The 13,177-nt window shown below is 34.2% G+C and overlaps 1 protein-coding gene across 1 annotated transcript in view; it reads right to left on the reverse strand.

Annotated features, from left to right (window-relative positions):
* Window positions 1–471: 471 nt before the first annotated feature.
* The window catches only part of LOC136035520 (cell division cycle protein 20 homolog), a 53,463-nt gene continuing 40,757 nt past the window's right edge, over window positions 472–13,177 (reverse strand). The window contains exons 8-11 of the mRNA XM_065717361.1: window positions 12,072–12,193; window positions 3,195–3,342; window positions 2,209–2,310; window positions 472–889 (exon numbers count right to left, since the gene is read on the reverse strand). Coding sequence (XP_065573433.1) covers window positions 698–889; window positions 2,209–2,310; window positions 3,195–3,342; window positions 12,072–12,193 — 564 coding nt within the window. The 3' untranslated portion in view covers window positions 472–697. The remainder of the gene's footprint in view (window positions 890–2,208; window positions 2,311–3,194; window positions 3,343–12,071; window positions 12,194–13,177) is intronic.

The raw sequence follows: 13,177 nt of genomic DNA on the forward strand, positions 1-13,177 counted from the left end.
TCATAGCGCTTTATAGTGCAAAAACTTTGAGTGGAAAGGTAAATACAAATTTTTAGTCCCCCCCCCCCACACACAAAACTTAAAGTCATCTTACCCCCTCTCCTCAACACTACCTGCCAAAGGCTTTATTCCAATGAAATTTAGCGGTAGGCTCAATCTCTTTCCCCGAATCTTATTTGACTTTTAAAATAGGTAAAAAAAATTCAAATCTCCTAATCTTCCCAGAAGCAGAAAAGCTTAGAAAATAGGCTTTGTAGTATTAAAAAAGTCTTTGCTGCATCTTTGATGTCTAGGCAAAGCTTCTAAGCACCAATACCACCTTGCTGGTAACAGAAAAAAAATTTATTACCCACTTAAAGCAAAAATTTTATTTTATATATATCGCTTACTGAATTGAGACTAACAAAATTTTATCTGAATAAAAAAAAATTGTAAATATATAGCAAAATCCTGAGAAAAAAGGGGTAAAAAACAAAGAAAGAAAGAAAACTAAAAATTGAATAGAAGAAAAAAAGACGTTACTAAAGAATGCTGGAGGTTGTCGTTAACTAATACGTTAATTGCGATACTTGGAAGAAAGCCTCTACAATTCCGATACCAAAATGGATAAATTTGATTCCGAGTCATAATGCAACTTAAAAAAAGCAAAAAACGGTCAAATTAACATTGTCAACTTAAAAAATACATGTATTTTTTTTTATCTGAGTGAAGCAGTGGCGACATTACGAACAGTTTTAGAAGCAATGTCCTTTTTCTTTTTTGTTGGATCAACGGTGAAACACTTCCAGAGACGCAGAGTTTCATCTGCAGCACCTGATGCAACAGTACTACCGTCGGGGGACATGGTCATATACAAAACACGTCCATTGTGTCCAGTAAGCTCGCTTACCTAATAACAAAAGAAAGTTACATACGAACATATCAATAAATATACATATCAAAACACATACAAACATATCAAGAACAATTTCTTATAAACATTTTAAAGAAAGAAAAAAATGTCTTGTTTTCTAAAGTATTGCAGAATTTCACACTATTTGTGCCCCCCCCTTTAATTAGGGGAACTTAAGTTAAATAAGACTATAAGCCAGTAAAAACCAGGAAAATACGTCCGATTGACATTTTTCAAAGATATCAAACAAACTCTCTTTTCCATGATAACAGGGCTCTACTTTGTGCTGAACCTAATTTACGGATCATTACCAGTCTGATAATTCCCCTCAATCTAGCAGCTAAACTTCTAAGGTCATGTATTTTTAATCTCCTCTTAGTTATATTCGACCTTCAGGAGTCTCTGATTTCCCCCGGTAGACAATATATAAAAATAAAATATTAAGGGGTATTGGAAAGGGATTATACGAGAGGGAATTTTGATGTTGTATTCCTGTACCGTCATTGATGGACATACATAGATAAAAGTAAGAAGCAATTTTACATTCAGAAGTGATCGAACAATGGCTCACAAATTTAACAAATTTATGTAACAAAGACACAAAAAAGTCACTGATTTGAAGAAAACGAGTTAATGATAAAAAAAACGCATAGAAAAGGTATACATATTTCATTTTTTTCTAAGGGAGGGTAACACTTTAGCTACTAAACAGAGCCGGGCTTGTATTGAGTATACCTTGCAGATTTTTTTACTTAGTTTGTATTTTTGTTCTCTATATATTTTAGTACCGTGACGAAAAACAAAATCACCATACTGCCAATTTTAAGAACTTTTTTTTAATATCAAGGACTTGATCATAATTCGCATAGCCTATTCTACTTGCTTAAAAAAAGAAAGAAAAAAGAAAAAAAGAAAAAAACTGGTTCTATGATTTTTCATTTAGACCAGTTTTCTAACATATTGGCCAATTTGTTTTAAAAACCTTGTGAAACGCCTTATTTAAAGACGGGGTATATCGAGAAAGTAGCTATAACAGTAGCTCGGAAACATAGAAAAACTTTAATAGATAAAACATACAATAAATCTTAATCTACATTCAATAACATACAAAATATATAAATCTTAAGCGTCTTTGTTGACCAGTAATTGTAACTTTTTGCTCAGCCTGTGAAATGAAGCAGGCCTCAAATCAAAACCACGAATGTAGCTTTTTTTATTCCCTCTGTAGTTTAATTTATAGAGTTAATCGTTTTGGTTTCTGAACTGGCTCAATAAATAAAGCCATCAATATTTGAGATAATAACAGTAAAACCTACCTTCGTCATTGTAGGATACTTCCATAAAATCAGTTGATTATTTGCATATCCATGTCCTGAAATAAGCTCCTTGTATTCGGTTGACCACAAGATTGAAGACACCTAAATAAAAATTCAATTTTTTTCATCTATATAGTATAAAAAATAACAATCCACTCTCTTAAATTCCCCATGATGCCTCTTTACACCCAATTGTGATATGTCCAGTTTCGAATTTGATGTATTACCTAAATCAAAATTTTCACAGCTTGTCATATTTGATCGGTTAAATACAGCCTAAACATCAGCTTAACCGCAAATTCAGTATGCAATTTGACAGTGGGATTAAAACATAAATTATGTACTAAGTATAAAAAAAAGCACGTAAAAATATTCTTAGCAAATTCCACTGCGAGTCATTCTTAGCATCTGTCATTATCATTAATTCCATTCTTAGTTCTAAGATTTACTTTCGAATTCTTCAAAACTTTTTGTAACTACGATAAACAACACCACACCTTGGCTAATCGATATTCTTTTTTTTATCTTCACTGCTTCAATCTTTCTAGGTCAGAGATGGCAAAACAAATTTTTGAGCAAATCCCAAAATAATTTCAAAAGAGGATAATTTAAATATCTTTTCATAAAAATGGTGCACTTGCTCGACTCAAACTCGAACACTACTTTCTTGCAATTTGCTTAGGCATCCATTTCCAACAGCCAGACTCAAGCTGTTATATTCATTTATACTCTGTAATTCATTCATACCGTGTACAAACAAGTATGCTATCATGCCACCTATAGTACCAGGGTATCTAAGGTGAATTAATGCAACTTTTAGTCGTTGCCGTTGGGTAGTAAATTAAGGACATCCACTAAAAGGAAACCTAAAATTAGATGACAATAACGTTTACATAGAAGAAGGGAATATCCAAAGGTTCCAGCTTTGTATATTCTTTTTTACAGCAAAAAATACGACTCATCTGTGAATAATCAACATTTCTTACCTGCGATCCAGTGTCAACTGTGTTAATACAAACACCATTATTTGTATTCCAAAACTTAATAGTTCGATCTGCAGTACCACCTCCCGTGGCCAACAAGCTAGACTGCCAGGGGCACCACGCCAAGCCCTTCACTGCAGCCTGATGTTCACTATATAAATGAGAACTAATCCATCAAAAGTAAAAACGACAAAAACCTTTTTTTTTATAAATAGGAGCGGAAAAAAAACGAAATATTACTTATAAAACATAAACAGCTATTTCAATAGTCAATTTTGTCGATAGGCACTGAAATACACTTGTTACCAAGTTCTTGTCCAGGAGAGGGCGAGTTGGTTTGACTCCCCCCCCCCTCGAGATGTAAATGTTTGTCCAGCTTGAAAAAACGTTATAAAAATGTATATAAACAAATTTTTGGTGCGTTTGAGAAAAAATCCCTCCACCAGAATAAAAAGTAACCTTGCAGGTTTTATCTTTCAAAAACATATAAGAAGAGTTGAGAGGGGTAAAAAAAGCTTGTTTTCATTGCCTAGTCGTCACTTAAACATACTTCGAATAACAATAAAGTACCAAGCTTCCCAGGACAATTTCGATGAAGGACAAGTACATATCAAATTAAAGTATATGTTAACATGAAATAACAAAAGGAAATAACTTCTGATTTAGACGAGGCACTAATAAAATTGGTCACGGACTGTAAAGTTGCCTTGAGAGCCATTTTGAAGAAAATCTTATTATTTGGCAGCAATCACGAGGTTCATTTTCATCAGGAAAAGGCTTTGATATTCATTTGTAATACAGGATTTTATGTATATTCGAGTGCGGTCAGCGACTTTTGTCCTTCTTACTTCGGTGATCGAATTTAAAGCTCATCACATAACTATAGAGCGCATCGAACTTCTTTCTCCTCTGATACGAGTTTGACTAGATCTCAAGGGGGTTTAGCTGTTGCTAAACCGCCTGAGATCTAGTTACTCAAAGGACTAAATGTCTAAAATCACAAAGGATAAAAAGATTAAGGAATTCATCAGGAACATTTAAGAAATTTCTTTAGTATCATGTTGTATTAACAAGAAATAACAAGAGGAAATAACTTCTGATTTAGACGAGGTACTAATAAAATTGGCCACGGAAAGTGCAATTGCCTTGAGAGCTATTTTTGAAGAAAATCTTATTATTTGGAAGCAATCAAGAGGTACGTCCTGCAAGATCTAATCACTAGGACGTAACTAAAAAAATCGAAAAATTCAGGGTATTTAACAAAAACACGAAGCAAATTTTTTGCTATATACCTACTAAGGTCTTACTTCTCTGCTCGAATTTCAAGCTCATCAGATAACTATGAAGCGAATCGAACTTCATTCTCTTCTGATACGAGTTTGCCTCTGACGAGTTTGACTAGATCTCAGGATGTTTAGCTGTTACTAAACCACCTGAGATCTAGTTACTCAAAGGACTAAATGTCTAAAATCACAAAAGGGTTTAAAGATAAAGGAATTCATCAGGAACATTTAAGGAATTTCTTTAGTGTTCAAATATCAAACTTCTTCAGGGATCTTTTGATTACAAAAGTGCCAAAGTTTTTGTCTCTTTAAGTTATTATGCCTTTGCTTTAGCAGTTTTTTGGAAAAGTATAAATTTAAGCCTCAATCAGGTGCTTTTCTGGAAAAACAAGACCAAAATATCGAATATTGAAAAGTTGATTTGCCTTTTAAATCTATATATATAAAAATAAGTTGTCTGTCTGTCTGTCAGGTGACGTCATGTTTCTGTGTCGACTGACGTCATGAAGTTAGTTGTCGTCATTTTTGCTATGACGGTGACGTCATTAAAGATATTTAAGACATATATGTTCACGTAGAAATCTATTAATGTTTAAGTTTAAAATGACTGATGAACTTACAATGACAAAAGCCGATGAAGATGCTCAAAGAGTCTATGCCAAAAAACTTGCTGCTGATAGAGAAAGTCAGAAAAGAAAGCGTGCCGAGGAATCAAAAGAACAGCAAGGAAACAGGCTTGAGGCTAAAGAACGCAAAACCGCACAGTTAGATGAAGATCCACCTGGACAGCGAGAGTCAAAACATATCAAAACTGAAATGATAGCGATGATGATTGGGTTTGGGATTTTGACTTGGATAAGGTCATCAATGCCTACCAGATTTTAAAAAAAACAAAGGTTCGGCGATGTGTATTTCATAGTGAAGCTGAAAAATAAAGAAGAAAAAGAAAACTGAAAAAATGTAAAAAACTAAAAAATACTAAAAAGAAAAAACACTCAAAGAGAAATTACAGACCGGGACACAAATGAGGACCGGGACAGAGGGAATATAAATAACGACCGGGACACTCAAAGAGAAATTACAGACTGGGATACCGGGACACAAATGACGACCGGGACACAGGGAATATAAATGACGACCAGGACACATGTATTTAAGAATATAGTTCAAAGACAAATTTTTAATTGTAAGAAGACCGTTGAAAGAGAAATTTCTAATTGTAAAATGATTGAAGAACCTACAATGGCAACACCCGAGGAAGCTGCTCAAAACGAATGTATTCAAGCCGAAGTAGCTGAGTTGGTAAAGCGTTATGTTTCAGGTTCTGGGTCCGAGAGGCTCCAGGTTTGAGCCTTGGCTTTAGCATTAATACAAAAGAAGAAAAAAACTAAAAAAGGTAAAAACTACAAAAAAACTAAAAAGAAAAAATATATATACTAGCTGTTGGGGTGGCGCTTCGCGCCACCCCAACACCTAGTTGGTGGGGGCGCTTCGCGCCCCCCCAAGCCCCCCCGCGCGCGTAAGTCGTTACGCGCCATAATAGTTACGCGCCATTGTAGTTGTGTCCCTATGTCCCACCTGTGAATATAGATAGATATATATATATATATATATATATATATATATATATTATATATATATATATATATATATATATATATATATATATATATATATATATATATATATATGGTTTTAACTACGTAAAACTTGCGAATATACAACATTCTTTGCTGTCCCATTGTCTTTGCATATAAATAGATTGTCAGGTTTACCGACTCTTGAACATGCAACATATAATGGTCCATGGGAAAACAATCTGTATTCAGATCTATACCTCATGATTCTAATGATTGCCCTTGAGCTTTGTTGATGGTGATTGCTAATCGACCATTCCCTGTCCCGGTGTCCCGGTCGTCATTTATATCCCCCTGTTTCCCCCGGTGTCCCCGTTGTAGTTGTGTCCCTGTGTCCCGGTCGTCATTTATATTCCCTGTGTCCCGGTCGTCATTTGTATCCCGGTGTCCCGGTCTGTATATACATTCGTTTTTTAGTTTTGTTTTTCTCCTTTTTTTTTCCTTTTTTTTTCTTTTTTAGTTTATTTAGATTTTTAGATTTTTTAGTTTTTTTATTAGTTTTTAGTTTTTTTTTCTTTTTTTTTTGTAGTTTTTACCTTCTTTTTAGTTTTGTTAGTTTTTTTTTTACTTATGTCCTGGTCGTCATTTATACTCCCTGTGTCCCGGTGCTTTGTTGATTGCTAATCGAACATTCCTTTTGTCCTGGTCACTTTCTCTTTGAGTGTCGTCATTTATTTTTTTCTTTTTTAGTTCTTTTAGTTTTTACCTTTTTTAGTTTTTTTTAGTTTTTTCCTTTTTTTCTTTTTAGTTTTTTATTGGTTTTTACCTTTATTTTAGCTTATTTTTCAGTTTTTTCCTTTTTTTAGTTTTTCTTTATTTTTTATTTTTTTTAGTTTTTTACCTTTTTTTAGTTTTTTTAGTTTTTTTAGTTTTTTAGCTTTTTTACTTTTTTAGTTTTTTTTTGTAGTTTTTGCCTTTTTTTTTAGTTTTTTCAGTTTTTTTTAGTTTTTTATTGGTTTTTACCTTTATTTTAGCTTATTTTTCAGTTTTTTCCTTTTTTTTAGTTTTTTTAGTTTTTAGTTTTTTTTTAGTTTTTTACCTTTTTTTAGTTTTTTTTAGTTTTTTAGCTTTTTTATTTTTTTTATTAGTTTTTAGTTTTTTTGTAGTTTTTGCCTTTTTTTAGTTTTTTTTTTAGCTTTTTTATTAGTTTTTAGTTTTTTTTGTAGTTTTTGCCTTTTTTTAGTTTTTTTTCTTTTTAGTTTTTTTGTAGTTTTTACCTTCTTTTTAGTTTTGTTAGTTTTTTTTTTACTTATGTCCTGGTCGTCATTTATACTCCCTGTGTCCCGGTGCTTTGTTGATTGCTAATCGAACATTCCTTTTGTCCTGGTCGCTTTCTCTTTGAGTGTCGTCATTTATTTTTTTCTTTTTTAGTTCTTTTAGTTTTTACCTTTTTTAGTTTTTTTTTAGTTTTTTAGATGAAAATTTTTTTTAGTTTTTTCGTTTTTTTCTTTTTAGTTTTTTATTGGTTTTTACCTTTATTTTAGCTTATTTTTCAGTTTTTTCCTTTTTTATTTTTTTTAGTTTTTTACCTTTTTTTAGTTTTTTTAGTTTTTTAGCTTTTTTACTTTTTTTATTAGTTTTTAGTTTTTTTTGTAGTTTTTGCCTTTTTTTAGTTTTTTCAGTTTTTTATTGGTTTTTACCTTTATTTTAGCTTATTTTTCAGTTTTTTCCTTTTTTTTAGTTTTTTTTAGTTTTTAGTTTTTTTAGTTTTTTACCTTTTTTTAGTTTTTTTAGTTTTTTAGCTTTTTTATTTTTTTGATTAGTTTTTAGTTTTTTTTTGTAGTTTTTGCCTTTTTTTAGTTTTTTCAGTTTTTTAGCTTTTTTATTAGTTTTTAGTTTTTTTTGTAGTTTTTGCCTTTTTTTAGTTTTTTTAGTTTTTTAGCTTTTTTATTTTTTTATTAGTTTTTAGTTTTTTTTTGTAGTTTTTGCCTTTTTTTTAGTTTTTTTCAGTTTTCAGTTTTGTCACCTGATCCAGTTTTTTCAGGTAACGTCACCTGATCCATCCACAGATCCACACACAGACAACTTATTTTTATATATATAGAAGATAGATATTTATATATATCTATCTATATATATAAAAATAAGTTGTCTGTCTGTGGATCTGTCAGGTGACGTCATGTTTCTGTGTCGACTGACGTCATGTTTTCAACTGACGAAATTACAGACCGGGACATCGGGACACAAATGACGACCGGGAGACCGGCACATAGGGAATATAAATGACGACCGGGACACAAGGAATGTTCGATTAGCAATCACCATCAACAAAGCACCGGGACACAAATGACGACCGGGACACAGGGAGTATAAATGACGACGAGGACATAAGTAAAAAAAAGTTAAAAACTAAAAAAAAGGTAAAAACTACAAAAAAACTAAAAAGAAAAAAAAACTAAAAACTAATAAAAAACTAAAAAAGCTAAAAAGCTAAAAAAAAACTAAAAAAGAAAATAAAATGAAAAAGGAAAAAAAAATGAAAAATAAAGGAGAAAAACAAAACTAAAAAAAAGAAAAAAAAAACTAAAAAAAGGTAAAAAACTAAAACCTAAAAAAAGACCAATTCAAAAACGAATGTATATACAGACCGGGACACAAATGACGACCGGGACACAGGGACACAACTACAACAGGGACGCCGGGGGGCGTATATATATATCTATATCTATATATAAAAATAAGTTGTCTGTCTCTCAGGTGACGTCATGTTTCTGTGTCGACTGACGTCATGAAGTTAGTTGTCGTCATTTTTGCTATGACGATGACGTCATTAACGGTATTTAAGACATTTGTTCACGGAAAAATGTTTAATTGTAAAATGACTGAAGAACCTACAATGGCAACAACCGAGGAAGCTGCTCAAAGAGTTTATGCCAAAAAACTTGCTGCTGATAGAGAAAGTAAGAAAAGAAAGCGTTCCGAGGAATCACAAGAACAGCAAGAAAACAGGCTTGCAGCTGATAGAGAAAGTAAGAAAAGAAAGCGTGCCGGGGAATCACAAGAACAGCAAGAAAACAGGCTTGCGGCTAAAGAACGCAAAACCGCGCAGTTAGATGAAAATCCACCTGGACAGCGAGAGTCAAAACATATCAAAACTGAAAATGATAGCGATGATGATTGGGTTTGGGATTTTGACTTGGATAAGGTCATCAATGCCTACCAGATTTAAGTTAAAAAAACAAAGGTTCGTCGATATGTACTTCATAGTGACGCTGAAAAATAAAGAAGAAAAAGAAAACTGAAAAAAGGTAAAAAACTAAAAAAAACTAAAAAGAAAAAACACTCAAAGAGAAATTACAGACCGGGACACAAATGACGACCGAGACAGAGGGAATATAAGTGACGACCGGGAACCTCAAAGAGAAATTACAGACTGGGACACCCGGACACAAATCACGACCGGGACACAGGGAATATAAATGACGACCGGGACACAGGGACACATCATTAGAATAATGAGGTAAAGATCTGAATACGGATTGTTTTTCCCATGGACAATTATATGTTGCATCTTCAAGAGTCAGTAAACCTGACAATCTATTTATATGCACAGACAATGGGACAGCGAAGAATGTTGTATATTCGCATGTTTTACGTAGTTAAAAACGTATATTTATATCTATCTCTATTCACAGGTGGGACACAGGGACACAACTACAATGGCGCGTAACTAATATGGCGCGTAACGACTTACGCGCGCGGGGGGGGGGCTTGGGGGGGGGCGCGAAGCGCCACCCCAACAGCTAGTATCTATATATATTAAAATAAGTTGTCTGTGTGTGTGCGTGTGTGTCGAGTGACGTCATATTTGTGTGTCGACTGACGTCATGTTTGTCGACTGGCGTCATTATAAGGATTGAGGTGTATGCGTCATGAAGTTGTTTGTCGACTGACGTCATGTTTGTCAACTGATGAAATTACATACCGGGACACAAATGAAGACCGGAACACAGGGAATATAAATGACGACCGGGACATAGGGACACAACTACAACGGGGACGCCGGGGCACAGGCGGGATAGGCTATATAAATGACGACCGGGACACAGGGATTGTTCGAATAGAAATTACAGACACTCAAAGAGAAATTACAAACTGGGATACCGGGACACAAATGACGACCGGGACACAGGGAATATAAATGACGACCGGGACACAGGGACACATCATTAGAATAATGAGGTATAGATCTGAATACAGATTGTTTTTCCATGGACAATTATATGTTGCATGTTCAAGAGTCAGTAAACCTGACAATCTATTATATGCACAGACAATGGGACAGCGAAGAATGTTGTATATTCGCATGTTTTACGTAGTTAAAAACATATATATATATATATATATATATATATATATATATATATATATATATATATATATATATATATATATATATATATATCTATTCACAGGTGGGACACAGGGACACAACTACAATGGCGCGTAACGACTTACGTGCGCTGGGGGGCTTGGGGGGCACGAGGCGCCATGCCAACTAGGTGTTGGGGTGGCGCGAAGCGCCACCCCAACAGCTAGTATATATATAAATAAGTTGCCTGTGTTTCTGTGTGTCGAGTGACGTCATGTTTGTGTGTCGACTGACGTCATATTTGTCGACTGACGAAATTACAGACCGGGACATCGGGACACAAATGACGACCGGAACACCGAGACATAGGGAATATAAACGACGACCGGGACACTCAAAGAGAAAGCGACCGGGACACAAGGTATGTTCGATTAGCAATCACCATCAACAAAGCACCGGGACACAAATGACGACCGGGACACAGGGAATATAAATGACGACCAGGACACTCAAAGAGAAATTACAGACCGGAACACAAATGACGACCGGGACACCGGGACACAAGGAATATAAATGACGACCACGACAATCAAGAGAAATTACAGACTGGGACACCGGGACACAAATGACGACCGGGACACAGGGAAACAACAACAACGGGGACGCCAGGGGATATATAAATGACGACGGGGACACAGGAATGTTCGATTAGCAATCACCATCAACAAAGCTCAAGGGCAATCATTAGAATAATGAGGTATAGATCTGAATACAGATTGTTTTTCCCATGGACAATTATATGTTACATGTTCATGAGTCGGTAAACTTGATAATATATTTATATGCACAGACGATGGGACAACCAAGAATGTTGTATATTCGCAAGTTTTACGTAGTTAAACATATATATATATATATATATATATATATATATATATAAATATATATATATATATATATATATATATATATATATATATATATATATATATATCTATATTCATAGGTGGGACACAGGGACACAACTACAATGGCGCATAACGACTTACACGCGCGGGGGAGGGGCTTGGGGGGGGGGGGGTGAAGCGCCCCCACCAACTAGGTGTTGGGGTGGCGCTTTGAGCCACCCCAACAGCTAGTATCTTATAATTATTACATTATAATATTATAATTATTATACACTTATATAGAAGAATACTTAGAAGAGAAATAGAAGAATAATTTGGAGAAGATTACAGCTGTAGAGACATACAAGTTAATAACTAATTTCATTATGACAATAATTTAACAGTAATCGTTTTTAACTAGCCGATAGCCATACCTAAGGTCTCCAATCTTAATCTGTAAAAACATTTAAAAAAGAATGAATTTCCAAACGCATATAATATTTTTATCAAGTTTAGTTCTTTTTTTAATTAATTAACTACAATTAACGCATTCACTTACTTATTTCTATTAATTTGTTTTTACAATTTTACTTAATCTATTTAAGTTTTCTACACTTCATTCAATGTCTATATATAACATCTTAAAATATACAATATTATAACAAAACTATGCAATGAAAAATTGTCCAATTGTTTTCATTCTTGAGGTCTGAATATACGTTCAGCCCAGGAAGGTAAAAGATATTAAATAAGAGACTCACTTGAGAATCTGAAGAGGTTGGACATTTGAATGACCCAAGGTCAAGTCCCAAATATTGGCTAAGTTATCGTTACCCCCACTAGCTAGGAAACGACCGTCAGGGGACCAAAACAGGCTGCACACCTAAATAAATATACATCAATCAAAATTTAAATTACACTTCGATAAAAATAGATTATGGCATATCGATCATAACTGCACATGGGGGTGGGGGTACATTAAGTTTACCCATAATTGGTATCAAAGACACTCCCTTCCAAAAGAATTGCCTTCCTTTTACATATCTTCTTTTTTTCACCCCCCCCCCCCCCCCCCCCATATCTGGTTATCTTACATTGATTTTAGCACTGTCCTGCATAATTAATGCAAAGGTCTTAAGATCTGGAAAAAAACTGTTACCCAAAGGTATCCAGTCCACCCTCCACACCCCTTCCCATGGAGTATGTACGTTTCTAAAACGCAACTAATGTACACAGATCAGTTAGATGGTAGTTTTAACTTTTAGTCCTCATTTTGAAAATGACGCCTATGGACTTTCGGCAAGATAATATGTAATAGACGAAATTAAAAATAACAGAATGGACGGAGATACTTTATAGCCTTATAGAAACATCCCAAAGAGAGTTAGAATTAAAAACTGTAAATGTATATAAATGTAATGGTCTTTACTTCAATCGAACGGAATGCCAACCTTCACTCCTCAAGAATGAGGCTTTACTTTCGGCCTTACTTTTTTGGGGAGTTTTGACTCTTGAAGAACGTGTACGCTTCCATCTTCTCACTTTGCTCCCTATGGTTGGCAGCTTCGACTTAAGACCTTTACTAGAGCCATCGCATCGTTTGGGTCGCTCTATTTACAGAGAGATGGTTTAAAGCAGAATATCACAAACAATTGCAAAAGAAGAATGATATGCTAAATTTTACACAAATAATTATTTCGCAGACTTTTTGGCTTAAAAAAACGACTTTTCAGACTTTGTTTCACGTTCCTGAGCTTACTAAAACCAGTAGCTCAGGTTCTGAGCCTTCTCAAATGGTACTTATTTCACTTAGAGGATTCGGGCCTTCGTCTCTCGCATACTGGCTCTTGCTTCAGTCTTTTCCCTT

Source organism: Artemia franciscana, chromosome 14 (genome assembly GCF_032884065.1).
Source record: "Artemia franciscana chromosome 14, ASM3288406v1, whole genome shotgun sequence".
Taxonomy (NCBI): domain Eukaryota; kingdom Metazoa; phylum Arthropoda; class Branchiopoda; order Anostraca; family Artemiidae; genus Artemia; species Artemia franciscana.